The sequence below is a fragment of the Cercospora beticola genome, chromosome 9, assembly GCF_033473495.1.
Source record: "Cercospora beticola chromosome 9, complete sequence".
In the NCBI taxonomy this organism is placed as follows: Eukaryota; Fungi; Ascomycota; class Dothideomycetes; order Mycosphaerellales; family Mycosphaerellaceae; genus Cercospora; species Cercospora beticola.
Window position 1 is genome coordinate 753435 of NC_088943.1, and position 27951 is coordinate 781385.

Below are 27951 nucleotides of genomic sequence, written 5' to 3' on the forward strand. Positions count from 1 at the left end.
GACTAAACATTGTCTGTTCAACTCTGTCCTTATTCACCCGGGCATCCCGAACGAGCGACTTTCATGAGACAACATGGTATGGGTAGTGCCGCCAGATAGCGCCCTAGGGTTGCGTAGAAACTGCAACAATCAGTGTGCTCTACTAATCAGGATTGGTGTCGCCGCTATGAGGCAACTGTGCGATGTTTCAGCGTCCAGGTTCTCCCTTCCATGTCTGCTGACATGTCGGTGATCTGGGGCTACCACGATACTCAATTCTAGGGCCTCTGAACATAGTACGGCGGCTGGTGTTCTCGGAGCGCTGAGGCAGATGAGTCGCAGAAGTTGTCCATCGCAAAAGGTGAGACGGAAGTGTCGTGCCAGAGTCCGAAGTACGCAGCGCATTTCAGCCGGGGCCCGTGCTTTCGGCTAGCGGATTCGGCGATAGGCGATAAGCTCCAACTTTGCGAAACTGGAGAACTTTCGTCGCAGACCTCGAATTTGTTCAGCCGACAACATCTTTGCACGATACAACGCACAATGGCCGCCATGGAGATTGATAATGCTCAGGCGCAACCGTACGTGTTCGACTTGGGGAACCTGATGTGCCAAGATCCCAACCCACTCCCATCGTTGAAGGAAGCGGCCACGCCTGCTGAAAAAGAAGCCATCCTCTCCAGCGTTGCGCAAAAATGCGCGCAGTCTCTCATACACCAGCTTCTTGCCCAACCGATCAACCGTAACGAAACCGACGGTAGTCTGCAGATATCACTACCTGCACCGGAGTTTCCGCTACCCAGAGAGAAGCCTGTGCCCAAAGAGAAGGAAAAGACGAAATGGGAGAAATTCGCGGAGAAGAAGGGTATCAAGGCGAAGCGAAAGGACGGCAAAATGGAATTCGACGAGGATCGCAAAGAGTGGAGGGCGAAGTATGGATACGGCAGTCAGATCCGGAGGAAGCCAGGCGAGGTGGAGGCGGATTGGATTCAGGAAATCGATGAGAAGGCGGAGAGGGCGAAGAAAGAGGAGGGCGAGAAGAAGGGACATGGTGGCAAGCGGAAGGGTGAGTTCGCGCTGTGTCCGACTTTGATGTAACTTGTGCTAACTGAGCTACAGCAATGGGCGACACTGCCATTCGGAATCAGAAATTGTCGAAGAAGAGCAGGAAATGAGCAGGCCTCGATTGATCACACGACCAATACAAAAGCACAGCAAGTGGAATGAGCACGACGACGCGGCTCCACGGATCCTGAAATCCATTCGCCGCTCCGATATGATCGAAGTCGCTCAAGACCAACGACGCGAATTATTCACACTTGGCAAATGTGGCGGAAGGACAGCGACGACAGCGTTTCGTCGTGCGAGTGGGATCATTCCAGTCCCAATAGGGCGTCATTGTATCAGTATGTCTATTCTAGTGTCATTATGTCCTAATAAGGCCCCAGTGTCCAGCGAACAGACCCTCTGGTCAATTGCTCGGGGGCCATGAGGCCAGGAAACCTTCCCAAGGCCAGAAAATTAGCTATCCCGCTAAGCAGAGTACAACGCTCACAATTTCACCTGGAACTTCGGGTTCGTTCGAATTCTCTCACCATATTTCCAGAACAGCACCGGAATCGGGCTGATCCCGAACGCAAGGAATGCCAGCAGAGCATTTCCCCAGTCAAGCCCCAATCCTTGGTACATCTGCAAAGCAAAGAGCGGGAACACACCTCCAAAGATTGACCTCAGGATCGTATTTGCTGCTACTGCGCTCGCAGCATAGACTCCGTATACGTCGACCAAGTAAGTCATAACCGCCATGAATGCGATGATCATTCCGATACCCACCCATGCAGTGCCAAATATGGGCCAGAACCAGAACACGTGATACTTGACAGTGAATCCATAGATGAGCAGCCCGATTCCGATGAGCGGTGCAGCTATGATGAGCGGCGGAAGTCGATATTCTGGCTTCATGATGCCGTTGTTTTTTGCCTGGAAATGCTTGATGAGTCGATCGGACGAGTACCCAAGTGCCGCAAGCCCGATGAAGTTGCCCACGCCCAGTCCAAGGTATACGAGCCCTACGATGGAAGAGGAGAACCCGTAGTCTCCTGTGAAGACGTATGTGAAGGTCGTGAAGAGAAGGTAGAGGAAACCGTAGATGATAGCCATGTACACGCACATCAGCGTGCAGATTGGCGAGAGGCACAGTAGCTTCATCGGTCGAACGATCGCGAGGCGGAACATTTCCTTCGGGGTTTGGCCCAAGTCCAACTTCGATCTCAGGTCCTGGTTGCCGGTTTCCTTGCGAAGACGTTTTGTCTTCCGTTCCAGTAGGGTTGGAGCGTACGTCTCTTTCATAAGCAAGAACGCTGGGACCTCGATGGCTCCCGCAGCCATGGCGATCACATACTACCGCAACAATCAGCCAGCTGCCCGCCATAGTCTGGTGTTGAGATTGAGCCACTTACAAACATCCACCTCCATCCCTTCGCATTCGACAGGAAACCACCAGCAACGGGCCCTGTCATCACTTCGTCAGCAAAACGAGGCCTTGGTTCAGCGCCGCAGCGCACTCACCCGCGACAGGTCCCACCAAAGGCCCCAACGACCAAATCGCCATTGCCGCTCCCCTGCCTTCAACTTTTATCAAATCCGCAATCGTTCCCCCTCCGATCGTAATAGGTGTAACCCCGAACACACCCTCAAAGAATCTATAAACACACAACTCTCCCACGCCTTGCGCCCGACTACACGCAATCGTGAAGGCAATAAATCCGATATTACTGATATGATACACCCAAAGCCTGCCATACAATTCCGACAGCGGCGCGACGATGAGCGGACCGAAGGCGAAGCCTAGAACGTAGACCGAGACTACGAATGTGGCGATTGTTTTGGACGAGGAGTCGAATTCTTGCATCAGCTGCGGCACGCCCGGGGCGAAACCGGAGGATGCGAGTGGTGTAAGGACGGACATGAGAGAGACGAGGGCGATCTGTGACCATTTCTTGGTTGGAGACCAGTTTTGGGGGTTGGAGGGGTCGGTTGAAGAGTCCCAGAAGATGATGTTTGGGTCTTCGACTTCTTGTCCATCTTTGTTCGATGGAAGTTGTGTCTCGAGATCGTTATCGTTGGGTTGAGCAGATTGTGGTTCGGGCTTGTCGTGGTTGCTGCCACCGGAGGAGTATATGGACTGGGGCTTTTCGATGTCTCCTTCTGTGGTGGTTTGGGATCGATCATGCGAAGGATTGTTCGTATCGCGGGTATCGTGGCTCGTCTGCTGTTCGTCGCTCCGGACGTTCGAAGTGGGCAGGGCCTCCGCTCTCGGCGTCGACATGCTTCTGGCTCTTCTTTCTAGTCGACTGGATCATCTTGGTCAGCTCTGCCGGCCTCTTGGAAGCCGTCGCGGTGCCCTGCCGTGGGCATCTTTCGGACGTATGCTAAGATACGCCACAGGACTCACATACTTCGTCGCCAAGCGCTTCAACCAACGACGCTCCTTTCGAAAGTCTGTAACTTTGCCGCGACGCTTTATTGATCTGTGCTCGGATAGGCTTCCAGAAGATTATCGTGTCCGCATTTTCTCTCTATCTGGCCTCACGTCAAACTGCTGGTCGCAGGCTCCTCAGAGGCTTTGTACTCCGCAGGGGAGCCGAGTCGGAGACCAGCCAGCGACGCCGATCCTGTGGTCTCGTTGCATATCTGGAACGGCCAGATGAACCAATCGACCCCAGAATATGCCATGCACCACGTGCATATCTGTGGCGCATTGTCGGTGTCGGTGTTCAGTTTCTGCGGACCCTGCACGAGCTTGCACAACTAGCTCCCTCATTCAGAAGCACTAAGACTTGACCTGATAGTCTCCCATGCATTCACGGATTTTGTGAAGGACTTGTCAGAATGTCAACAGTCACGCTTACCTGTGGTGTACGTGGTATCTCCATGTTCACCTGCTCTTGGAACGCTTATCGGTGCCGACTGACAGGACCACATTCACGAATCGATGGCTCTGGCTGAGTCTCCATGGTCTGGGGCATCGAATGCTGGCCCAAGCGACATGTTGACGTGTGCACTGAGGGATCTCCGAGCAAATCCATACGTAAGGATTTCAAAGCAAGTCTCGCTAGGAGGTAGATTGTGAACGTCTTGCGCTTGTTCGCTTATTGTTGTTCTTGCTTAAGCGACGCCGCGGGGATTGTACTGGTGAATATACGAGCTCTGATGGTCTCGACTGTTCCATTGGCGAAGCATAGAGGCGATTCGTGTGAGCACAAGTGAATGATCTGTGTTCAGAAATCGACAGCGGGAGACTCGTGGAAGACCATGGCCGTCAATCTTGAGACTATCGATGGCAGTTCGATAGCCGCATATGTTTAGTGGACGCCATACCTCCCAGAGCAGCTGATGAGGTTTGTGCTAGGCTTCCGGAAGGTAGCGAAGCCGGGTTGTGTTCTCGCAAGGTTGTGGCTGGGACATCGCGTCAAAGTCGCTGTTTCCTTTCGCCGACTCTCCGATGCTTGAGGTCGCGCGGAACGCAAGTGGCTTGGCTCTCTAGAGCTAGGATCTTGTTGTACATAAATAGAGCACGATCAAAATGCTTCAGATAAGACTTGCCTGTTGCTTGATATGCCTTGATGGTCTCTTTCAGATGTCGCATCACGTATATTGAGACAGACGGTGCGTCGGGATGGCCAGCTTCGGATGTGACAGGACGATATGCTGGGAGTGCAGTTCGACAGGGAAACAGGTTACTACAATATGCTCAGTCAAGATGATATGATCTAGGAGGTCTGCGGGCTGATCATCAGGACGGATTCCTGGTCGAGATATGGCACTTACGCGTACAGTAACTGCCAGCGCGGTCTCCGCGTCTTCCTGGCCAATAGCCCCCGACCTCCATAGCAAGACAGCCCGCACGATTACTCGACAGCCTGTACTGCAATTAGCAGTACTCAATGCGACTCTCGAGATGATGACTTGATGTCGATGGAGTTGCCTCAGGAATATGAACGGCGCCGTGGAACTGATGTCAAGCTTGGCGAACATCCCTGATGCTGGTCTCACCTTGCGACAACTGTCCCTGAATGAGAAAACATCTCGCATTACTTCCTTACCTTTTGCTTGCATTCGTCTATGATTTTCTGCATTCAGAGGAACCTGGCAAATATGCTTCCTCCAGTGGTCAGCGCGACCCTGATCGCAACTGCTCTTGCCGCAGCTTCCAACGTCCTGGCACAACAAGTCGAGCACCGCGATAACGAAGAGGCAGGCCTTTCCCGAATATGGAAGGTTGAGGCCCAGCGAGCTAACCTTTGACGTGTAGCAATCACTCATATCCTTACCCGAACTCTTGCAATTCACCATTTGCAACCTCATCCTCTCGCCGCCAAATTTCTATTGGCAGCATTTTCTCGAGCGAAGTTTCCCTGCCCGGGAGCTTCCCTCTGAGAAGTATGATGTCTTACCTCAACATGAGGGAGGCATAGAGCTTGGTCCAGTGTCCGGTCCCGCATCGGAAAGCGAAATCGACAGCAATGCCCCACCTAAGCTGCATTGGAAGAACACGGCCATCAAATGGTTCATTGATTGCATCACCATGGGTGCTCTGCTCAATACCATTGCCTTTCTTACTGTCATGGGCCTCCTGAAGGGACGGACAATAGAACAGATTGGAACAGCTATACGCACAGTAAGTTCCTATCATCTGACACCGGGTCCATTTCTTCGCCTTTGGGGACGCTTCGACACTGTAACACTTTAGCACAGGAGACTTTCCCAATCATTTTTGCATCTTACAAGATCTGGCCTCTGGCTTCTGTCGTAAACTTCACGCTCATACCAGTGGAGAAACGAATCGTGTTCTTGAGTGCTGTTGGCCTTCTTTGGGGAATATACATGAGTTTCATGGCGGCGAGACAGTGAAGAAAACCAGGAACTGGAGGGCGCGGATCGAAGGTGTCTCGATTGGATTATGCATTATATCGCAATCTACGCGCCAAAACCATATCTCACGCCTGGGTTATGCACTCGCCTTGCTGTCCTCGCTACTTTCGCTTCCGCGTTTCTCATTCTCGTCAAGATGTTGATTCTCCTCGAGCAAGCAATCCTGGTCATCCAATGCGGATTTGCTTTTATGTCTCAGCATCTGACCGTACTTCAGGAACAGTATGGGCGTGAACGCAAACACAGTCGCCACCGCAGCCAATATGGTCACAGCAATGTTGGTGCCCAGTCCGGCGAACATTTGATGTGCGAAAAGCGGAAAGACCGCGGCAGCTATAGTCCGAGTCGTACTGAGGGCAGAAACTGCGCTCGCAGCGTAGTCGCCATAAGAGTCAGTTACATAGCCGAAAAGGACGTAGGAGAAGTCTGTACTGGCGAAGCCGATGCATACGAGACCAATCATTGATACTGGCCAGGGGACATTGGGTACCCGCGGAGGAACAGTCCAGCCAAAGATCCACAGACCGATAGCGAACACTGGGCATGCAACTGCAAAGGATCTGATTTTCGTTTCCGGGACGATTCGAGTTTTATTCCGGTGGCATTTCTTGTAAACATGGTCGTCGTAAAAGCGCGGTATGATATCAAGTATGATGCCGATCAGGATTGCGACGAACGAAAGCGACGAAGACACCTCGTTGAAAGTGGCGTCGAAAGGAGGATTCGTGTATGCGACCGTCAGGCCAGCTGTGAGTCCATACAGTAAGCCGAAGGCTATCGCGCACAGTGCAGCACAGAATAGCACGATCGGCTCGAGCGTGAGAAATACCAGCGGGCGGAACAGCGACTCCCTCGCAAATTGCTTGAATGAAAAGCCATGTGCTGTCGATGGCGCATAAAGATCTGTCCTTCCAGTATCCCTCTGAATGGCTTTGACTTTCTTTTGTAACAGCAGATCAGCTTTGCTCTCCTTCACGCCAAAGGATAGAGCAGCAGATACAGCTGAAGTTATCGTGGAGATGTAGAAGACCCATCTCCATCCGCAACGCTCCGTCACGTAGGCTGAATATACTGGTCCCATAGCAAGGCCGACGAATCCAGCCCAGGTGTAGAGGAACACGACTGAGATTCTGGCCCACGCATCGAACATGTCCTGGAAATTCCCAAAAGCGACTGTCGCAGGGATGGCTGCGGCAACGCCTTGGAACCATCGTCCGATGTAGACTCCGGCGACAGAGGGTACGGCTGCGGTAATTGCTGAGAAGATGCAGAACATGACGGCCGCCACGATGTACAGAGTTCTTCGCCCAAAGGTCTCGGAGACTGGTGCCAGGAAGATTCCGCCCACAGTCTGTCCAAGAAGATAGATGGTAACGAAGGCAAAGTACGCAAGTGTTCTGCTCATGTGGAACTCCTCGCGCGCAATGTCCGCAGCACCTGTCTGTGAAGTTTGTGTCAGCGAAGATTACATTACAAAGAGCTGATTTGAACGTACGCCTGCTGAACTAATCCCTGTCATATATAGCTCAAGCCAACAGATCACGATGGTCGTATACCATTTCGTGAACGCGCCCCAGTTCCGAGGATGATCTCTTGCATCTTTGTTCCAGCAAATCTCGTTATCCTTGAGATGGACGCCATGTTTTGCGAGAGCGTCGTCTTTGTCCTTCAATACACCTGCAGAGGAGTCTATGGAGCTCATCCGAGCGGATTGAATGGCCACAGAGGATGTAGTAGGACGAAGTCACCGCTCCTTCCTGCCAAATCTGGTATCGGCTCGAGCGCAGGAAAAGCGACCACTGGTGTTAAAGAGCAAGCGAGGAAAGGGATGCGGCGGTCGTGAAGCAAGGGATTCCAACCAACGGTACCCTTCACCAGATTCTGCGAGTGAGTAGTGAGGCATGTAAGAAGGTGCCGTCGAGCCGCGTAGCTGTTTGTCACATCTGAACGATGACGGCGACATGCCTGCTGCCTCGGAGGATGGAAATCTGAAGGGTCGGTGGCTCAGAGGCGTATCGCATTGCTTAATGAGATTAGCTTTGTTCTAACGGGAGCTTGTGTGTGGAAGAGGTTGAAACAAGTATGGTATGGTTCACGGATACGGCAAAGCGTTGGACTGATGCGCGGTACCTTCTCAGCCGCTTGAGTACGCATTCGGAAGAAAAGGTTGTTGTATGACGCTGTCATCTTGCTGTTTGAACACACTTCCTTGCACGTCGGGTGAGACAGCGCAGTCAATGGCGGAACAACTTACGACATGATGAGGCTGAGCGATTCGGACTTGTTCGTTGCTGGTGTAGGACGAAACGATCGCTGAAGTGCAGATGCAAGATCGTGAAGATGATCGCAGTTCGTTTGGCTCGAGCCGCAATGTGGAGCATGGCGTCTGCTATGCAGATCTAGCCCACAACCAGAAACTCTAATATGGAGAGCTGCGCGTACTTCACCTTTCCTGGAAGTCATGGATCCTATGGTATGGAAGCGTTCTGTTGCGAATATTTTTGGACAAGTTGTGCCGCTCAAATGTTCGTCATCATTCTTCTACTGGCTGTTCGAATGCAATGATCTCGAATCTCGACATCAATGAATCATGGACTGCTATGCACCATCGCTGATGCGATATTGTATCGGCTTGAAGCTCCCACCATTGGACTGCAAAGCACTGCATGCAGTCATCGCGATGATGAGGTCCATCTTTGCCACAAAATCGATGTGATCGCCCGCTTTTGAGGTCGGAGGTAAGACTTTGATTTCTCCCGTCTGTCCATCTATTGGCACGTTCATGAAACAGTTGAACGCGCAAGGAATCCGGTCTTCCGAGATGCCATAGGGCTTGATAGCTTCTGCGATATTCCCGAAGCATCCTCGGTGGGGCTCTTTATCGCCATAAATAATTCTGAATGTGTCTTTCGAGCAAGGCGTCAAAAGAAAATCGTGCCGCCCACATGTATCCTCGACTATCTCCAGCATGATGTTGCTTCGATTCGAGTAGAGCGGATCTCCCGTCGTCAGATAGATTTTGCTCGCATAGTCCAGTGTCCTGCCATTTGAGATGACTTCGTCGGGATCATGTCTATTCCACGCAACAAGGTCGCTGACTTGGACGCCTTTAGGATCGATGACTGTCAAGCGTTGTCCTTTGTTCAGTGTGAAAGCGGTTCCGCTCCGAGGAGGAATTTCCATGGCGTCTGGCATTGTGCTGTGCTGTGGGTGAGGATGGCGTCGGCAGAATTTCTGCGACAACTGTTCGGGTCTGTATGTATCCTTGGCCCCGGTCTGCGTGGCTGTGTGCAATGTAGATGTATCCAAAATGTACCGATCTGATTCAGCGTCCGCTTGTGTGTGTCGTGGATCCTTCTCCGCAGCCCGATTGCTTTGTTCCAAGAACTCAAATGATGGCGTCACAACGCACACTGCAAAGTCTGGATGTCAACAATGCATCATTGGTTCAGATCATACCTGGAAGCGTTCAGCCTCATTGCTAACCGTGTATGTGAAGATGTACGTCATGATTGAACTCGGCATATCTTCCGATGAAATCACGCTAGCACAACGCTACCGCCTGACGTTTGAGACGCGGTATTGGTGCAACAAAGCGTGCGAACAATTGATGAGCCGCTTTTGCGTAAGGTGCAGGTGGTATGCCCTTTTGCGGCTCCGAGGCTACACGTGGCGACACAATTATTCGTCATGACCCAGCTTACATATGGTTTAAAGGTAAGTGCGCCATTGGCTATGCACACATAGCAACAGCCATTCGAGGTTCTCCAGTTCATCTTCACCGTCGCGACCATGCAGCTGGCTCTCAACGTTATAATATTCTTCCTCGGGTTGTACCTGCCCACACTGGTGGCATCGAAACCGCGCAAAGCTCGCCAGAATTTGTCCAGAGATCTCAATCGCCGAATCCAGGGCATCATCAGCGCCTTTGGTGGCCAACACGATGGCAAAGACGACGGAATTGCAGAAGATGACGCTGATCGTGCTGAGAGAGAGACGGGCCGTCTCTATACGAAAGAGCAGGTGGAGTCGGAATTTGATATGAACGCATGGCAGCGAATTGCGTACGAAGAGTTCAGGACGACCATTCTCGCAAAGGGCGCTGGACTGAAAACGTTCCCCTGCGTGTATGCAACCATGGGTTATCGGTCCGGAGACCACAGATATGTGTTCTTGGAATCAGACGATCCTTCAGAGCCTGTCAATGTTCGCATTGTTGCTCCAGCGCTTCGATCGTACCTGAGAATGTCAAAATCGCTCGGGGACAATACGAGTCTTGTCATTATGGCGGCTCCGACAGAGGGCGAGCCGAAATCTGTTGACGAGTACAATCACGGCTTTTGGGAGATGCTCCGAGGCCTGCGCATATGGGACTCAAAGCCATGGCCCAAGGAATTTCCACAGGACACGCAAGATGAGAAATGGACGTATTGCTTCGATGGCACGCCTTTATTCCCTGTCGCATTGACCCCAGCTCATCAGAAAAGGTGGTCGAGGCATGCTCCAGTCCCTCTAATTGCACTTCAGCCGAAGTGGGTGCTCGACCGACTGTTGAGCACACCTCAAAAGCGGGAGTCGGCTACCGCAAAGGTCAGAAAGCTGCTCAAACAGTATGATCAAGTGGACGTAAGTCCAGACTTGACTTCGTATGGAGAAGTCGGGACTAGCGAAGTGCATCAACTGTGTCTTCGGGATGAGAACGAGCCCGCAGACATCCCTTTTCAAGACTTTGACAGAGGAGGATCATCGGCATCTTTCACACGGCGGTCTTCCCTAGAGAGTAGGCGATCATCGCTGGAAAGTCGGCGTCCCTCCACAGAAAGTCAGGCAGCGTGATCGGTGGAATAAGGTTCATCAGATGTGTCTTCTCTAAAGCGTTCAGCGTTCAGCGTCGGTATTTTTCAAAGCATGCGCAACTGTTAGTGGCGGTACGAATATACACCTTTCTCGGTCCATTGTCGTGATGTCGTGGTTGCCGTAGGATAGCGCGATGACCGATGTTCCAAACAATGCGCACGAGCGCAGAGGAAGACGGAGAAAGCGCCAAGACTGGCTGACCGTTCTTGCCGCCGGCAGAACTCCGCTGTCTCCAACTCCAACACGTGAACGCGTCTTCCAGTACCACTTCCAACGCGAACATCACTAAAACATGCTTCGGTGACAACACTTCAAGAGACACAATGTCTGCGACTGATCTGCAAAGTCAAGGCCGCCAGGCATACAAGCGCGGTGATCACGCTAAAGCGCTCGAATACTTCAATCGTGCTCTTGGCCGACAGCAGACAGTCCAGCTCTACGACAATCGCGCTGCCACTTACGAAAAGCTGAACGACTTCAAGAAAGCACTTCAAGATGCGAAGGCTACCATCAGGATCAGTGATGTCGACCCGACCGGGTATCTGCGAGCGGGTCGGATTCTTACGAAGATGGAGAAGTTAAAAGCCGCCCTCGATATCTACGCCTACGGCTTGAAACACGTCAAGCACGTTGGAGTAGGCTACGAGCAACTCAAGAAGCTTCACGATGACCTTTTGGGAAAGCTAGCACCAAATAACAGTGTCGATCCACTAACAGTACTCCCGCGTGAGTTGGCGATATCTGTCCTCGAGTACTGCACTTTTCGCGAGCGCATTGCCATCTGCAGGGTAAGCAAAGGCTGGCAGAAGTTTGTCCGGTCCGAGCCAAATCTCTGGACACATCTAGATCTGGGAGCCGCGCGAGCCAAGGTGAAGACGAGTTTCGTAAGCACTGCGATCAACAGTGGAAAGCAGAAGATCAAATCCGCAACGCTGAACAAACTGTTCGACTTTGACAAAGTTCTTGCAGCGCTGCTTCGTCATTGCCCATTGGAGAGCTTGACTCTAGCGCAGACTGGCTTCCAAGGGATCAATTTTGTCGAGGTCTTAAAGAATGCCAAAGACAAGCTCAGATTGAAAGAACTCCGAATTCTGCCGGGCACGGAGCTTAGTCAAACAACCTTGCGCGAGGCGGCAACGGCTTGCTCGAGCACATTGGAAATTTTGCATTGTGCACACCTGAAGAGCTTATCATTCATGAAGGCGTGGACTGCCTTGCCCTTTCCAAAGCTGAAGTCACTCAGTGTGACTGCTGACCAGATTGAGAACATCAATACATACCTTGAGAAGTTCTTGGAAAGCTCGCCGGACCTTGTGTCCCTGACTCTAATCAACTTGGACCAACATGATCACGAAGCGAATGGATTTCCAATTACTATGGATCTGCAGAATACGACGCTTCAACATGTTCATCTACAATTACGCCTTCGATCCGCCAACTTCATCAAACTACCCGCTACACTCAAAAGCCTTCGATTGGTCACGGTCGGGCTCGGCTTTGCGCCACTCCTGACAGATCCCGATTCGCAAGGATACGAGAATGGGTTTCTTCCACTACAAGATCTGCACAACCTTGAAGATGTGTATTTCCGGCTTCCCTCCACAGATCTGAAGGATTTTCTAAGAGCATTCGAAGTGCCGCCGACAAAGGCTGATCCAGAAACCGAACCGCCCGTCATGTCCAGACTGCGATCACTAACCCTGGAGCAGACTCACGTTCAGCCGAAGACACCACTGGTAATACCCACCAGATTACGGGAGCTTGAATCCCTTTCTCTGCGCGATCCAATGGGCCTCGCAGACGAGAAGATCGTTTCCATTGTCAAAGATTTGCCCAGATTACGTTCTCTCGATGTGAGCGGCTCTCTTATCACAGGCGCGGGCGTAGGGGATCTGCTAAGAATGGAGCAGCTTACGGAATTGGTGCTGTACAATTGTCAGAAGATCGGACATCGTGACGCTATTGACCAAGCACGAAAGAAGGGTATCAAAGTCGAATACAAAATGGATGACTGGTCAAGTGGGAAGAAAGTCAGGTATTGAGCTGACCTCGTGATCACGATTCCGGCTGTGCGAGTTACCCAATGAAGCAGCGTGGCACAGATAATGCGCTTCGTGGCCCGCGCCAGAACAGAACGCTCATGTCAGAAATTGAGCGGAATTTCAGCGTATCAAATCATGAAATGCGAAGTAGACTTGGTCAATAGACCTGCATGGTCGTCACTGAAGGACTTTCTCGTTCCGTTCCTGCGGAAGTGTCTCCTTGCATTACATCCTGTCCAACTTCCAGACATATCACAGCGGTCTCGTCCTATCTCCTTTCCAGAAGCCCATCAATTCTCCGGTCTCTCCAACCCATTCCCTCACACCATTCACAGCAGCCTTGGCCATTCCCGTCTGTGTATTACTTCTCTTATGCCTTGTCCTTCCCCTGAATTCTTCTCTCCCTTGTGAGCTGTTCACATCCATATAACTAGAGCTTCCCATTCCAGCGTTCAGATTCGGCGTTTGCCCTGGTGTGATAAAACTGCTTCCTGCCCCCGTCGCATATTCGCTTCCCATGCTTGGTAGGACATTCTCGCCTGCTGAGAGTGAAACGAATAATGCGAATGGAACTAGCCAGACATTGAGACCGAAGAATGAGGCAATTTCGGTGAAAGTAGGAACGTCTTTTGGTTCCAGATAGCTGTATCTTCCTGAGCTGCTCGTTGTCGGACTGTGTGCGCTGAAGTGTTTGAACCAGAGATAGTGGTTGACAAGAACTAGGACGCAGCTTGCGAGGAAGACTGGATCGGTGAGTTTGACGACGGGGAAGCGCCGGAGGTTGAGGCTGTAGATTACGTGGCTTGCGATCGAGAAAGCGGATAGTGCCCAGGGAAAACTGTCGACGGCTCCGAGAAGGATTTGCGTCGCGATGATGAAGTAGATGAGGCGGTATAGAAGCTTTTTTGACAGGACAGTGTGTTCTTCGACGAGTTCGGAGAGGTAGTAGAGGCCGGATGCGATGGCGAGAGTGAGGAAGAGGAAGCCGAGGATCAGGCCACAGTAGCCCTGTTGCTAGACATTAGACACAATGCACAAGTGGAGAAGAGAAACAACGTACGAGGAGAGGTAGAATCCACATGGTTATCGCAGCATGCTGTGAAGAAATGCGAAAGTGAATGTTGATGGTGGGATGGAACGCAATACGTAGATGGGATACCCCGGATGTGCCTGCCGATGCGGCTCTGCGGCACGTGTCGCGTCGATCTATCGATAGCCGACCGAAAGCACAGCCAAATATTCCCAGGATTATTCCTTCACCTTTGCCTGCCGTTGCAAGCACACGACACTTCTCAAGCAGCCGCCATGTCTCGCCCCGAAGATCTCCTCCCGCCAGATATCTTCTACAATGACACCGAATCCCGCAAATACACGACCTCGTCCCGAATAAAAAACATTCAAGCGTCCATGACCAATCGCGCCCTCGAACTTCTCGATCTGGACGAACCTTCATTCATTCTCGACGTTGGCTGTGGGTCTGGTCTATCTGGAGAGATTCTCTCTGAAGATGGGCACACATGGGTAGGAATGGACATTTCCTCCTCAATGCTTGCACAGGCTTTGGAGAGAGACACAGAAGGCGACATGTTTCTCGCAGATATCGGGCAAGGAGTGCCATTCCGAGCAGGAACATTTGACGCTGCGATCAGCATTTCAGCGATTCAATGGCTGTGCAATGCCGAGACATCGGACGTGAGTCCTGAGGGGAGATTGAAGAGGTTTTTTGACGGGCTATATGCTTCACTCAAGAGAGGTGGGAAGGCGGTGTGCCAGTTTTACCCAAAGAACCAATTACAAAAGTCCTTGATATCGAATGCGGCGATCAAGGCAGGTTTCGGAGCGGGTATTTTGGAAGATGACCCTGAGTCGAAGAACGTCAAGTACTATTTGGTGCTGACAGTAGGTGGAGGAGACGTCAGAGGCGCTGTGCAGGGCATGGACGGTGTCGATGTGCTGGAGAGGGAGAAGAAGAGCCAAATGAAGAGGGGGAAGGAAGTCAAGGGTAGTAAGAGCTGGATCATGAGGAAGAAGGCACAGATGGAGGCGAAGGGTAAGGTGGTGAAGAGCAGCTCGAAGTATACTGGAAGAAAGAGGAAGATCGCGTTCTGAGGTTGTGGCAAGCAGTACCAGACTGGAGCTCTGCCGCGAGTGGATAGAAGTGTGGACTGGATTGAGAGAAGCATGATACCCAATGGATTATTGACGGCTTGAGCGTGCGGTGGTGTACCGAGCCTGGAACTCGCTCGATAAAACGACACAGCCACCAAGTAGCACGTCAAGTGTGCTAAGCTCTACGTCGACACTGTCCATCGAGATCCTCGATCTTCTCTCGAGCCTCGTTCAGCAACACCTCCGATGGAGATTAGCAAGTGTGCGATTGGATGCTGCCACTTGTGCAGCGCAGTGGACGAGCTGCAGTTGGAGCAGCCTCATCAACTGCATACACGAGAGCACACGCGTTCGATAGTGGCGGACTATCTCCACGCGACGCCTCGCATCCGTAGCATGGCAGAAGCACCTGCATCGGACAAACACAAGATTCCAGATTCGCCATCGACCGCACCCACCTATCGAACCAAGAAGCAAGGAGACCTCGCGACCCTAAATACGATACCATGGATGGCCCCCAACGGAAATGAATATCCAGCGACCGAAGGCCAGACCACCTCACATGACCGACACCTCCTGCGAGCTCATCACAAGGAGGCGTCCATCCCTCTCGTCTCCGGCACTCCTATCACCTCGATCCCTGATCAAAAAATTGACGGACATTCCTACATACCGAAGCTCCCAAATTAACCCTCAAAAAAACACCATCGACGGCGAGCTCCTACAGTACCCTGCGTCCTAAATAAGAACACAAGAGAGTTCAGCCTCATTCCCTACAGCGAAACAGCTCTCACGGAGCTTTATCTGATCCATCATAGGTCACATTCAACTCAGCCTGTGAGCCAACCGTCCCGGAGACGGGCGCTTATACCGGCACGGAAGAAAGCAAGGTAGAGCGAGCCGAGAATGTTGCTTGTTTCTCCTTTCAAACACACAAGTGCACGCGCAGACATGCATGCATGCTCCCAAAAGCGCGCTTGTGTGGTGAGGCGAGCTCGAGCTTCTGCTCAACATAAAGCTGTCTTGGCGCTTTTACTGGCTGTCAGGGTCTGTTTGGAGCTCTTGCTTCGCCACAACAGAATATGCGACTTACTCCACCCCCACGAATCTCAATCTTAGCTGGGGTTTGCCAATAGAAGTGTAGAGTGTGTGTTTGAGTGCTCGGAGTGGTTTGTTTCCTTTCGTTGTCGAGAACTACAACGTCAAGGATTCTTATCTGTATACGCAGCACAGCAGGGTTGTCGATGTACGATGACGATTGCTTTGTCTTCCTTCCAGTCGATGAAGAATTCAACCAAAAGGATCGGCAATACCATTTGCCGTTGGAGCAAAGGCGTGGAGAGAAAGAGGAAATATTGTCATCTCAGCTTCGGGGATTGCGATGTCGCGATTAGAAGACTAGTTTCACCGTACTTCTTTTATGCTGTTGCGCATAATTTATCACTCTCACCCTTGATAGTACTGAGCCTCACGACACAGCAAAGAGTCCCTACAACTCCTCTAAGCGCCCAAATACATCTCGACCGTTCACCTCATGCACTTCCAAAAGCATGATCGCAATAACCTTTCAAACTTATGCAACCTCCATCCCTCCTGCTTTTTACACTAATGCACTCTGTCCGCTTCTGTCCTTCTCTTCGGCGCTTCAGCATGGAATCCTGCAAGAGAAGAAGAAGAAGAAGAAGCTGCAGGAACGTTCTGCTGTTTGTTCTGGTTCCGCCTTGTATATATTACGACCACGTTTGCTATTACTTTCCTAGCGTTTACCATGGTCTTCGTCGTTGGGAGGAGTTTGTTGACTGACTATGTATGAGAATTCATGATGTGATGATGGATGCGAACATGGCGCCTTCACGTCAGGTTTTCTCCTTGTCGGATCTGCGAAGCGGGCGCTTATACGAAGTGGCATTCGTCGCAGGCTTCGTTGACGAGGCGGTGAAGTTTGAGAATCAGAGAGAAGACAATGCTGCGGTTGTAGTCGGGCGCTTAAGACAATGCGATCGCTCGCTCGCTTTCCGTTCTCTGTCAGTCCACGCAAAGACGGTGCGTAGATGATGATGTTGTGTGATAAACATTCCACCACAATGTGATGAAATAGTTAGACGAGAGATCTTCATTCAGTGTCAAAAGAAATCTCGATTCATCATGAAAAAGAAGTTTCTTGATTTTACTTTTCCTTTCCCAATTCTCTCCCATTGCGTCAATGAGTGAAGCGCTCGGGAAGAAAAGAGTATAAAGCTATCTACTGTTTTTAAGCGCTCATATGGTTGCTTGCTACTTGAACCGAAAAGAATTGCGGCCCCGAGGCCAAACAGTCTGTCCTCCACCGGTCATGAATCGACCCCATTTTGTCTTGTCTCTCTCATATTCATAGATATCAAATGCCCCAGTAGAATCATGCTCGCTCGTGTCGTGTCGTGATCAAATGTGTGTTGTTGTTTTGTGTTGTGTGTCGTATCGCTCGTTGCTGATGGAGAAAAAGAAGAGAGGGTATCCAATATTATGATGCTGAAAAAAGATAATGCCATCAAGTAAGAATGATAAATGCTGCCGGAGTGGTGATGTTGTCAAGCGGCGTGGTGTGTTCGTGAAAAGTTTCCGGTGCCGGCGTGAGACCTCTCTGTTGAGAGTAGCCGATCACCGAGAGTGAGAATCGAAGAAACGCCCAAAACTCTCTCGCTAGTGTCCGAAGTGAAGAGAGAAAAAGGAAAAATGCATGTTGTCGCGCCAGGAATGGCCAAGTCCAGAGTCCCCTCATCACACTTCTTTGCCGTTGACCTCCACTTCGTAACCCTTTCCTTTCTGCTCTCGTGCCTTGGCAAGCATCAATTCTCTCATCCAGTCAATGCGATCATCCTTAGTCTTGACGGCGAAATGGTGTGTCTTGCCGTCGGGTCTCCTCTCACCCTCTTTGGCGCTCGGCACAAGCTGGAAGGCGAAAGCAGTAGCATCTTGCAGTTCTTTGCGGCTCTCTGCACCCTTGGAGATGGCGAGCGACTTGAATGCGCTAGAGAGCTTGTGGTTTGAGGACACGCTGCTGCAAGCCACGGCATAGTCGTCAACGTTGATGCTGTCCTTGACCTCAGCTGAAAGGCGAGCCGAAGCGTGTTGGGTGAGTTGAGTGCCCTTCAGACGGAAGTGAGAGTCGGTCCATTCGTGACGAAGCATCTTGGTCTTTCGCTTGCGCATCCAGCCAGAGTGAGAGCAATCTGGTCCGTAACCGAAGTCGCGGGTCACAGGGGAGTGCTTCGCTGGGTCGCGAACGGACGAGGTACGTGTGGGGACTGATCTCGACGAGGCATTGGTTGAGATAGAGGGACGGGACTCTCCGTTCGATGAGGGCGAAAGGACCTCGCCTTCTTGGACGACGGGTAGGGCCATGGAAGGTCGGCGCCAGTGCGAAGGATCTGTTCGAGACTTTGATCGCGACAGCGGGGCTTGAGGACGGTACTGCATGTTTGGCGGAACAGACTGAGAAGTGTCGCGAGACAGGGGGGCAGTAGGAGGGCCGACTTGCATTGCTGGCACGTCAACGACCGAGGCCGGTGTCCCCAGGCGGTAGATCTGCTCGGCTCTGACTCCTGGTGAGGCTGTTGCGGATCTGCAGATGTTGGCTGGAGACGCGGTTGCGCTGCGGCAGACATACATGCCCGGCGTGGCAGTAGGGCCCGCAGTCTGTGGAGAGGTAATGGCCGAATGCGAGACTTGAGGTCCAGCAGACTGTGATCGCGGGATCTCTAGCCTAGGCAGCTGATTGAGTTGTCCTCGTGGGCCGGGCGTGTATGCTTGTCGTGGCGGCGGCTGCGCAAAAGCAGGCGCTTGATGTTGTTGTTGTTGTTGAGGCACAGCGGCAGGGTAAGGCGTGAAGGATTGGGATGGGAACATTTCATAGGGTGGTGAGGGTGGTGCATTCTCCGCGACGGGGCTCTGGACATGTTGGAATTGCAGAAACTGCTTGACATTGTCTTGCGGGTCACGGGCGCCCAGGTGGCTGAGCACGTCTTCGTGGAGGGCAAATTCGGGGAGCTGACCGGGGCCGAGGAGATCTGATGATGCGACCACGGACGGAAAGCCTGCGGATTCCATACCAGCGTCAGACACGGGGCGGAAGGGGTCTTCTAGCCTGAGATTGCCTTTTAGCTGCGACTGTGGTTGAGGTCTCACGTTGGGAATCATGTTCTCAGCAGTGCTCGCGTTTCCAGGGTTGCCGGCGACGAAGATGTGGCCGCCTTTCGTAGGGCTGATTGGGAATCGACCTATGCCATGCTCGTTCTTGAGCTGGTCGAGCTCTCGTTGCTGCTTCCGCCACTTGGCGCATCTCTCACCCTTGGCACATTTGTGAGGTTTGGGGAGGAGTTGCTCGATGGCGACAATCGATACAGACTCTGCAGGGGTGATGAGGTCGTTGTTCTTGGGAGCCTTTCGGCCGCGACGCTTGCTCTTGCCGCGATGCTGGGTTGGTGAGTGGCTATCGTCGTCTTGAGATGACAAATCGCGACCTCGGCTGGGAGAGCGTCTGCTTTGTGAGGTGCAAGGCCTGCTGATGTCCTGGAACGGGGTGGGCTGAGGGCTAGGATGGCCTTCTTCTCCCTTCAGCACGCAGATGGCATTCCAGAGTTGATGTCTTTTGCCGAATGAAGGAATATCAAGTTCCTTCAAATCTTCGAACTGCAAGTCGAGAAGGACGGATCCATCGATGTCGTGGATGTAGAAGCATTCAATGACCGTAGGATCAAGTTCAGTGACATACATCCAGTTGACGACATCCTGCGTGGACCATGATTGAATCCTGGTGTGAGGATCATTCTGTGCACATCGCAAGGTCGAATCCAGTGAGAAGGCCAAGTCATGTGGTTGCATTACCGTGTCCTCGGAGAAGGCGGTTGCAGCACGCGACGGCTGTAAGGACATGTCCTTTGGCAGGAGTGGCGACATTTGCAATGCATGCTCGAAGTCGAACTCTGCTGAGACTTGCGACGATCGAAACAGATGTGGTCCTCTCGGTCCCTGCACAGGTTCGATGCGCAGGTCGAGAGGAGGCCGACTTTGGGTGCTCGTCCTCGGGCTCGGCGTGCGTGCTTCATCGTAGGAAGATATCGTTGTCTGACTTCTCCGTCTGCTATCGTACTGCGGAGGTGTCAGAGCTACCAATCCTCACAGCCAAGAATCGCTAAGACTTACCGATTCGAAGCTGCCTTTTGCAGAGGTTCCCCCATAGTCGCTTTCGTCCTCGAAATCGGTGTCGAAGATCTCTGTCGCCTCCGAGACCTGCGATACGGGTCGTGGTTCCAGCATGGAAGGCGTCTTCAGCCGTTGAAACATGTCTCCTCCGGCCTGGAGAGGCGTAACGGGCGTGATGGCCTGCATCACGTGTTGTCGTTGGCTCGCTCAAAGACAGTCGGGTCAGGTTCTGGAGAGAGCGGTCACCGTCGCCGGTATGTCATAGTCTACACCGCATGTACGGTTGCGGCACGTAGAGAAGGTCGCGAGATGGCCTCCGTGCGCGAGTGGGCGCGGAGTGGGCCTTGTATACAGAGGATGCCCATGTCGTCGCGCGCGCATAAGCTCCGACATGTTGTGCAGCGTTCCTCCTGTACAAGCACGTCTATGGCGCCAAAAGCGGTCTTCGAGGTGCATGCGGCTGCATGTCGAGTAGGGAGACCCTCCAATGGCCGGCGGTGGGCGCTGGCTGGGGCTGGGTCCGGCTCGAGATTCGTGAGTGACAGTCCCCTCATCCCCGTCACACTTTGGTGAAGCGTTGAAGTCCCGGGCGGCTACAGACTATTGGACCGCACGCCTCGACGCTGCTGCGAGTGCATCCCGCTCCTGCCTATCCGGGCAGCTTTGGCACCAAAATAGCTGCAAGCAGGTCTGCCGGCAGCAGAGAATGCGCACTAATTATCTATCTTTGGGATGTGCTGTTAGAGTTGTCGAGCAGGAAAGTCTCCAGGGTAGATCGGAGGGCAGACTTTCGCTGCATCCCGCGCGGGCGATCGACTCCACAGGCGAGACGCTTCGGGACGATGCGGAAAAGTTAACACGGAGGAGTGGCCTGTTTCGAGGTTGGGATAGGTGATGGACAAGCGAGCACCTCATCGCCGTCGATATTGGGATGTTCGCATGCAGCAGTCATCGTCGCACCGCAGTTGATGTCTCCTCCTGCCTCCCGTGTCGTTCGCGTCTGGCCATTGAACGCATTATTGACGGGACGCGACACCCGTTCCTGACGAGAAGTAGAGTGCGTGCATATCAATGCTGTGGTGCGCATACCGCGATGCAAGGGATTCAGGCACATGCGTCGCACAACAGCCACTCTCCGACACGGCTGCGCGACTGCCACGAGACCAGCCGGGAGTTTCTTGCTGTTGTGCGCCCGAACACGACATGAGCGCAAAGGTCACGAGTGCCGCGCACATGCCCGAGTGGGACGCGGTCGCAGCAACGGCCTGGCAGAGGCAGTTGGAATATTATGGCACCCAATTGCAACGTCAGCTGCCTATGCGTGACTCGAGTCCATTTGCGCGGGCAGCAGCAGCAGTGCGCTCATCAGCAGGCTATCGGATCAGTTCTGCCGGTTGAAGGCCGTTCTGAGCGAGGACAATCTCTCGACGCTTGAGACGCGGTGAGTCGCTTCCACTGCCACGGTATCCAGTCAGCGCGCCGCGTCGTGAGGAGAAGGTCGAGCACTCGAGCACGACTCCATCGTCGCAATTCTCGTGCAGCCCGTTCATCGTGCACTGCGCATTGCCCTTCACAACGCAAGGTCGTCGCCGTGCGCGCGCGCTCTCTCCCCAAAGTTTGTCTGCTGGCCACGAGGGCGCGCATTGCTTTCGCCCACGAGGCGTGATTGTATCGTGGCCCCCAACGGCCGTGTCTGCTGCTGCCAAGTTGCGTGTCGTTGCGAGTCAGACTGCCCTGGCTGCGGGGAAAGAGGCGTCCCCGGCAGATCGCTGCTTCCCGCTGCTGATTGGCCCTGAGGCTGTCGTTGAAGCACACGCTAGCGCACGACCTCACCTCTCGTCACAAGCCTTTTCTATCTGCACCGAACCTATCGGCGGCTACAGACCACTTCTTGCACGCAGTCACCTGTTCGACCCACTCGCCAGATTCTTGCGAATGCTGATCTGGTCGCCGACCACGGGCTCTCCCAGCACCAACCGTCCTAAGCCCGACACTATCCACACCTCTCGCGGTAGGGTTGAGCCGGAAAAGAGCAGACGGAGTCGTGGTGAGCTGGTGCGCCATTTCTGGGACAAGCCTGCGAGTGCCACCATATTGCTCTGCTGGCCATGCAGGTCCCAGGTGGCAAGTAGAGTCGAGATCGCAGCGAGCCCAGACTCCTCCCGCAAGATTGACCTTCGTGGCTGGAGTTACACGAGCTTAGTGCGCTACGGTTCAAGTCGAACTGTGCGAGCTGCGGAAGTGCTTGCAGATGCATGGGCAATCCCCATGTCTGCAGCGGTCCGCATCGGGCTGCTATCGCCGCCTACTGCACGCAAGCTATCAGTTCTGTGATCAGTTGCAACCGAAGCAGAGCAACCTCAGAATGCGGTCAGGGCACCGACCCACATAATCCCGACCTCCTCTGGGCACGCCTCGAACCATGGTGTAATCAGATATTGCGTGGCGAATAGCAACACCGCGGCCTGGCGGACTGATCACGTTGGGCTGCGCGCCGTTGGCAGACAGATCTCAGACTCATCAAAACGACCTACGAGTGCCGGTCCAGGGCATCATGGTGGGGTCGAAACCATCGCTCACATCTAGCAAGGTCCAAAGCTAACAAACGTTGCCATATTGCGTCTTCGGCCAGTCGGGTGACAGCATGTGCGACAGCAAGAATAGTGCAAGGCATACGGCCCGTTCGATTCGACAGATCATGCAGCCACAAGACCACCACATCCAATAGCGACATGGTTAAGCTTTTGCAATCCCGCTCAATTTACAGGACATGGCGGCATCCTCCACGCCTGCTTTTGTACTGCCGGCACGCATTAGTGCACAATCGTGCTCCCTCCAAGAATAGAATCGAGGCATTTAGCTTTCTTTTCCTGCGACGAGCCATCATATAAGGTATCTCCTCTCGCTCTCCCACAGCACCTCAGCAGTCGTTGATCGATTAATTTACAGTCTTTTTAACCTCGTTCCTTCGAACTCAAGCCCGCAGGTCAGGCTTGTCGTACCCTGTCGTTTAATCGAAAGCATCTTTTGGTCCCCTGCTCGTGTCCCGGCCATTGTAAAGATCCGGTAGCGTTATACATATACCCTCATGTCTTCTTCCGCGCACGCCCCGGCCCAACTCAAGCAGTCTTCGAAGATGGCTGCGCCCAAAAATGTCCCTTCCACGACGTCAGAAACGAAGGGTGCTGCATCCAAGATGCACCGACGTTCGCGATCAGGTACGTTGCTTTCTGGGGTGCATCGATTCGCGCCATCTGGACGCGCTGACCCGTTTCAGGTTGCTTCACATGTCGATTACGAAGAAAGAAGTGCGAAGAGGGTAAGTTCAGCTTGATTCAAACTTGCATCACTCGACCCTCGACTGATCATGTCATATAGGCAAACCAGCGTGCAAGGCCTGCACACATCTAGGACTGCGATGCGACTACAAGCGACCCATGTGGTGGAGCAACAGCGATCAACGAAAGCAACAAAAAGAGCACATCAAGAACGCGATCAAGCGAACTCAGATGACCAAGAAGGCTACGCAGACTCAACAACAGTCACTAAACACGAGCAGTCCGCCTCCGCCTCTCAGCCACTCCGTTCCATCATCGGTCGAGCCTCAATTCGCAGAGTCATTCCCTCATTCGAGATGTTCATCTGACTCACCTCTGTCGACCGGCTACGATCTACAGTGCCCTTCCGGTGACGGCTACTTTCCCCACCCTGCACAAGCGTTCATGCCTCACGGACCTTATCCCATGTTCTCACCCTACGAGGTCGATATCAAGACGGAGCGCGAGATCTACGTCAACAACGTTGCGACGCGGAAAGATTCTACCATCTCCACCTTCAGCACTTATCAGCCACCGCCGACTGCCGACTACCCTGCCGACAGCTGGGTGCAGCAGGAGCACTTCGAGTCAACGTGTGAGGAATTCGGAGAGGAGCCTGTCGATTTCAACTTCTTTGAATTTCCTCACGCTCCTCTTCCCCCAAACCACGAGGCTGTCATCACTGTTGACGATGGCGACAAGTATCTCCTCAATCACTTTCTCGACAAGGTTGCGAAGCTTATCTTCCCCATCCTCGACGCGAACCAGCATGGCTCCGCTCGCGCAGATGTCATCCTCCCAGCTCTCGAATCCAACAAGGCATACCTGCACTGCTGTTTGAGCATTGCGGCAACACACATGAAGGCGACTGGAAGTGGTGCCCACGAGCAGATTGACAATGACATTGTTCGACATCGCTATGCCGCAGTGTCGGAGCTTTGTGAAGCTCTCGGGTACGACACCGACCACGCTCAAATCCTCGAAGCGACGCTCGGCATGATTTTCTTCCAGTGCTCGGTTGGCCGTCCCGACGATGTGCTCCCAGATATCCCGTGGCACCAGCACTTCCAAGCTGCGACGAGCTTGGTGCTGAAGCTTGACTTGCAGAAATCTGTCATTGAGATGGCCGGCACTCCCCACCAAGCACCTTTCAACATGACTCTCGCATCGTGGATCGACATTCTCGGATCAACCATCATCGGCCGACAGCCACAATTCGCAGACACCTACCGCGAGCTGAACATGAGCAATTCTACTGTCGGACTGGCAGAGCTCATGGGCTGCGACGACAAGATCATGTTCCTCATCTCCGAGATTGCCTGCCTCGACTACCAAAAGTCTGTCGGCATGGATGAGGCTGCCGTCTGCCAATATGTTCTGAGTCTCGGCAATGCAATTGGGCAAATTGAGCACTCTGCTCCAGCAATCGAAAGCTGCTTCTCCACCACGGGCGCTATTCGTCCGCGTCAGCTGACCATCAACCTGACAGCCGTCTTCACTGTCGCAGCTCGCATCTACCTCTGCACTCTGATCCCAGGCCACAACTCTTCCGACCCCAGCATGTGCGCTCTCGTCGCAAAATTCTCGGAGCTGATGAACTTCATCCCCGCCGGCCCCGAAGGCTTCGACCGCTCTCTGGCGTGGCCTCTCCTCCTGGCAGGCAGCTCTTCATTGCGTGCCTCTCCTTTCCGCTCCATGTTCGAAGAGCGCTGCGATCGTCTCGGCGAGGCTGCCAACTTTGGCTCCTTTGGCCGAGTGCGTGAGCTTCTCAAGGACATGTGGCAGATCAACGACAACGCCGCCTCTTCGGGAGACTTGCAGGGCATCCGCTGGCGTGATGCGATTCAATCCAAGGGCTGGGACTTCCTCCTCATTTAGGAGGTGTCGTCTCCCTTGAACTGTTTCCCGGCCTGTCCAAGTCTCTCGCCTTCACCACCAACAACACGACCCAACGACCAAACTTTCGGTTTTACGACACGTTACATTCTGTGCATAGCGACGGCGCTTTCTCCACACTAATCATCTGGCATGATGATTCACTTTTTTTCTTTTAGAAATGATACCCACGACGCCACAAAGAGCGTTCGAACAGCATGAGGCCATGATCTAGTGCAGCTCTCTGGCCGAGCGTTAATGCATATGGAAAGCGACATGGTAGCTTTCAGAAATGGCAAAATTGAAAATGAAACAAATATTCAACTCACTTTCTTCTCTCTTCTCACTCGTTCACGCGGTATTGCACGCTCTGCTGAAAGACACATCATCATCGATTGTGATCAGACACGTTCACGAGCTGACTGCAACCCTGGACGACGGCTCTCCCACCATCGTCCGCAGAGGGTCTAGGCCAGCGTTATAGCGGTGTTTTAGTGGATGCGGCATAGGCTTGGCGGTCGTGTCGAGACGGGCCAGCGAAACAACTAAAATAGCCTCGACGCGGTCTGGTCGTGCCGAGCGGGTCCTCGGAACTAGTTTGGCCGTCGTCGATCTTGGAAATTCGCCCCCATGCAAGCCTGGCCTGGCTGGTCGAAGCACGGCATCGAGGCCGTCGGCAGGAGCAACAAACGCACGTCGAAGCAGATCGGATAGAGAGACACGCCCATTGCATGCTGACCGATGCATCCGACGAGCGACTGGCGACGCGTGCTCTGAACGGCATCCAAGCTGAACACGAACTCCTGGAGAGCTCTCCCCCTCCCTCCTCAGTCTCGCAGAGCAGTGCAGCGCGCGCGCTGAGACAGCATGACTTCACCCACCACGACTGCCCGACCGCCTGCTGCTTCTGAACCCAGCGTCGACACATCATTCAACACCAGCGCCAGCGCCGCGCGAGACGATGTGGAGTCTCCCTCGCTGACCAACGGCAATGCGCTGGCCCGTTTCGAATTCGAGCCCGGCCGCAGCAAAGATGGGACGAAAGTGTTGATGGTGGAATGGGAAGAAGACGATACCACAAAGAATGTCCCTGGTGATTGGGAGATCAGCTGGGAGGGAAAGAGGACTGTCCTCCCTGCGCGAGATCACACCACGCCCGCTGCCACATCACAGCAACAGTCAGATTCCGCTCCTGCTGAACTCCCGCCTGTAAACCGGCTGTACTTCCTCCTCGGTCCTGGCGTAGCGATTCCCCCAACAGTGAAACTTCAAAAGGGACATACGATCACATGGCGCACGAACCCCCTTCCAGCCATCTTCTCCCCCGAACTAGGTGCTACAGCGCGACAAGCTGGCAAAAAAGGCGTCTTACACACCATTTGGGCAAAGAAGCGATTACAAGTCTTGCAGACAGAAATCGAAAACGAATTGAAAGAGAATGTCGAAGGCATCGGGTTAGAAATGGCCACAGCAGAAAAGGAGTGGATTGAGCAGAACTTTGGAGTTGTGGCCCGGACGGGAAATCAAATCACTGTACAAACGCAAGGGCAGAGTGCGATGGGACTGGCGTTGAGTGGTTTGCAAGGGGCAGGTGGAGGACTGAATAGTCCGACGAGTCCGAGGAGTCCGGGGGGTGGGAGGTTGATGGATAAATTGAAAGGATTGAAGTTGGGGACGAGTGCGTCGGATTTGACATCTGCTTCCGGTCCACAACAACAGCAAGGCGGACCTCCCGCAGCGGGATCGGAGCATAATCCTCTAAGTCCTGAGGGAACGGATGTTGCGGTTGGAGGGGGCTTTGGAGCTTTTGCTGCGTTGAAAGGGGCGGCGCCTCCGAGTAGTCTTGGTGTGAAAGCTCCGCAACAACCTGTCACAGCACCAGCTGCTCCGGCGAGGAAATTTGTTGCGCAACGGCCTCCCGAGGCCTTTATCGCGCAACAACGACAACAAACGGGTGGAATGGGATCCTTGGACGCGGCTTTTGCTCCTCCTCCTGCAAGCAGTGAGAACGTCGCTTTCACTGGCACGGCTGCGCCAACAACAGACGACGATGAAGATGACTTATTCGCTCTTCCGATGTCTCCGCGAAGTCCAGAAATGACGAAGAGTCCGTTTTCGTTCGCGAAGCAGGATACGATGCGGTATCTGAAGGAGGAGACGACTGCAGGGACGGGTTCTTAGCAGCCTCTCCTCAAAGGGGCGCGTTTATGTTCGATGATGATGGATATGAGTATGCGATATATGACTATGAGTATATGGTTGAAGGATTTTTCTTCGATGAGCTGCGATGAGGAAGGCACGGCATGAATAGATTTCGCGAGGAAGGGAAGTTTGGCATTGAGTTGGGTTTGTGAAGGAAAAGAGGAAAAGAGGGAAAGAGGAGGTGGAGGCGTTGTTATCACCGGTTGAGAGAGAGAAAAAGATATCATACCCCCCCAAATTCTAGCTTGCTCTCACCTTCGTTGGCTCTTTGAGCTTTTTCCGGATTGCGCGAGGTTTCCATGGCGTTGAGGCAGGTTTGTCCTGTCGAGGGGTTTGCTCGTGTTGTCGGGAATACGGTGAGTGAAGCCATATTGAGACGGTCCAAGAACTTTTACGATGACAACGGAGTGTGAAAATTGCAGTAGCCTGGCTACAGAACGGAAATTCTCGATTCGAAG

At 53.1% G+C, this 27951-nt stretch overlaps 12 protein-coding genes across 12 annotated transcripts; 7 read left to right on the top strand and 5 right to left on the bottom strand.

Moving 5' to 3' along the window:
* Positions 1–519: 519 nt before the first annotated feature.
* RHO25_012523 (uncharacterized protein) lies at positions 520–1151 on the top strand (the record flags this gene model as incomplete). The annotated part of the gene is made up of 2 exons (XM_023603826.2): positions 520–1042; positions 1096–1151. The coding sequence occupies 2 exons, from the start codon at positions 520–522 to the stop codon at positions 1149–1151; spliced, it is 579 nt and encodes a 192-aa protein (XP_023450448.1).
* Positions 1152–1527: 376 nt separating this feature from the next.
* On the bottom strand, positions 1528–3304 carry RHO25_012524 (uncharacterized protein; the record flags this gene model as incomplete). The annotated part of the gene is made up of 3 exons (XM_023603827.2): positions 1528–2376; positions 2436–2488; positions 2545–3304. The coding sequence occupies 3 exons, from the start codon at positions 3302–3304 to the stop codon at positions 1528–1530; spliced, it is 1662 nt and encodes a 553-aa protein (XP_023450531.1).
* A 1829-nt stretch (positions 3305–5133) lies between these two features.
* Positions 5134–5889, top strand: RHO25_012525 (uncharacterized protein; the record flags this gene model as incomplete). The annotated part of the gene is made up of 3 exons (XM_023603828.2): positions 5134–5232; positions 5291–5656; positions 5734–5889. The coding sequence occupies 3 exons, from the start codon at positions 5134–5136 to the stop codon at positions 5887–5889; spliced, it is 621 nt and encodes a 206-aa protein (XP_023450452.2).
* Positions 5890–5986: 97 nt separating this feature from the next.
* Positions 5987–7612, bottom strand: RHO25_012526 (uncharacterized protein; the record flags this gene model as incomplete). Its single annotated transcript, XM_023603829.1, has 2 exons — positions 5987–7351; positions 7406–7612. The coding sequence occupies 2 exons, from the start codon at positions 7610–7612 to the stop codon at positions 5987–5989; spliced, it is 1572 nt and encodes a 523-aa protein (XP_023450533.1).
* An 896-nt stretch (positions 7613–8508) lies between these two features.
* Positions 8509–9093, bottom strand: RHO25_012527 (uncharacterized protein; the record flags this gene model as incomplete). The annotated part of the gene is made up of 1 exon (XM_023603830.2): positions 8509–9093. The coding sequence occupies one exon, from the start codon at positions 9091–9093 to the stop codon at positions 8509–8511; it is 585 nt and encodes a 194-aa protein (XP_023450451.2).
* A 609-nt stretch (positions 9094–9702) lies between these two features.
* On the top strand, positions 9703–10746 carry RHO25_012528 (uncharacterized protein; the record flags this gene model as incomplete). The annotated part of the gene is made up of 1 exon (XM_023603831.1): positions 9703–10746. One exon carries the CDS (start codon positions 9703–9705, stop codon positions 10744–10746), a length of 1044 nt encoding a protein of 347 aa, XP_023450532.1.
* A 344-nt stretch (positions 10747–11090) lies between these two features.
* Positions 11091–12809, top strand: RHO25_012529 (uncharacterized protein; the record flags this gene model as incomplete). Its single annotated transcript, XM_023603832.1, has 1 exon — positions 11091–12809. The coding sequence occupies one exon, from the start codon at positions 11091–11093 to the stop codon at positions 12807–12809; it is 1719 nt and encodes a 572-aa protein (XP_023450453.1).
* A 252-nt stretch (positions 12810–13061) lies between these two features.
* On the bottom strand, positions 13062–13890 carry RHO25_012530 (uncharacterized protein; the record flags this gene model as incomplete). The annotated part of the gene is made up of 2 exons (XM_023603833.2): positions 13062–13817; positions 13870–13890. The coding sequence occupies 2 exons, from the start codon at positions 13888–13890 to the stop codon at positions 13062–13064; spliced, it is 777 nt and encodes a 258-aa protein (XP_023449909.1).
* A 224-nt stretch (positions 13891–14114) lies between these two features.
* Positions 14115–14918, top strand: RHO25_012531 (uncharacterized protein; the record flags this gene model as incomplete). The annotated part of the gene is made up of 1 exon (XM_065603560.1): positions 14115–14918. The coding sequence occupies one exon, from the start codon at positions 14115–14117 to the stop codon at positions 14916–14918; it is 804 nt and encodes a 267-aa protein (XP_065459632.1).
* A 2757-nt stretch (positions 14919–17675) lies between these two features.
* RHO25_012532 (uncharacterized protein) lies at positions 17676–20285 on the bottom strand (the record flags this gene model as incomplete). The annotated part of the gene is made up of 2 exons (XM_023603835.2): positions 17676–20045; positions 20100–20285. 2 exons carry the CDS (start codon positions 20283–20285, stop codon positions 17676–17678), a joined length of 2556 nt encoding a protein of 851 aa, XP_023450084.1.
* A 2902-nt stretch (positions 20286–23187) lies between these two features.
* On the top strand, positions 23188–25294 carry RHO25_012533 (uncharacterized protein; the record flags this gene model as incomplete). Its single annotated transcript, XM_023603836.2, has 3 exons — positions 23188–23317; positions 23377–23418; positions 23478–25294. 3 exons carry the CDS (start codon positions 23188–23190, stop codon positions 25292–25294), a joined length of 1989 nt encoding a protein of 662 aa, XP_023450083.1.
* Positions 25295–26158: 864 nt separating this feature from the next.
* RHO25_012534 (uncharacterized protein) lies at positions 26159–27472 on the top strand (the record flags this gene model as incomplete). The annotated part of the gene is made up of 1 exon (XM_023603837.2): positions 26159–27472. The coding sequence occupies one exon, from the start codon at positions 26159–26161 to the stop codon at positions 27470–27472; it is 1314 nt and encodes a 437-aa protein (XP_023449896.1).
* Positions 27473–27951: the final 479 nt, after the last annotated feature.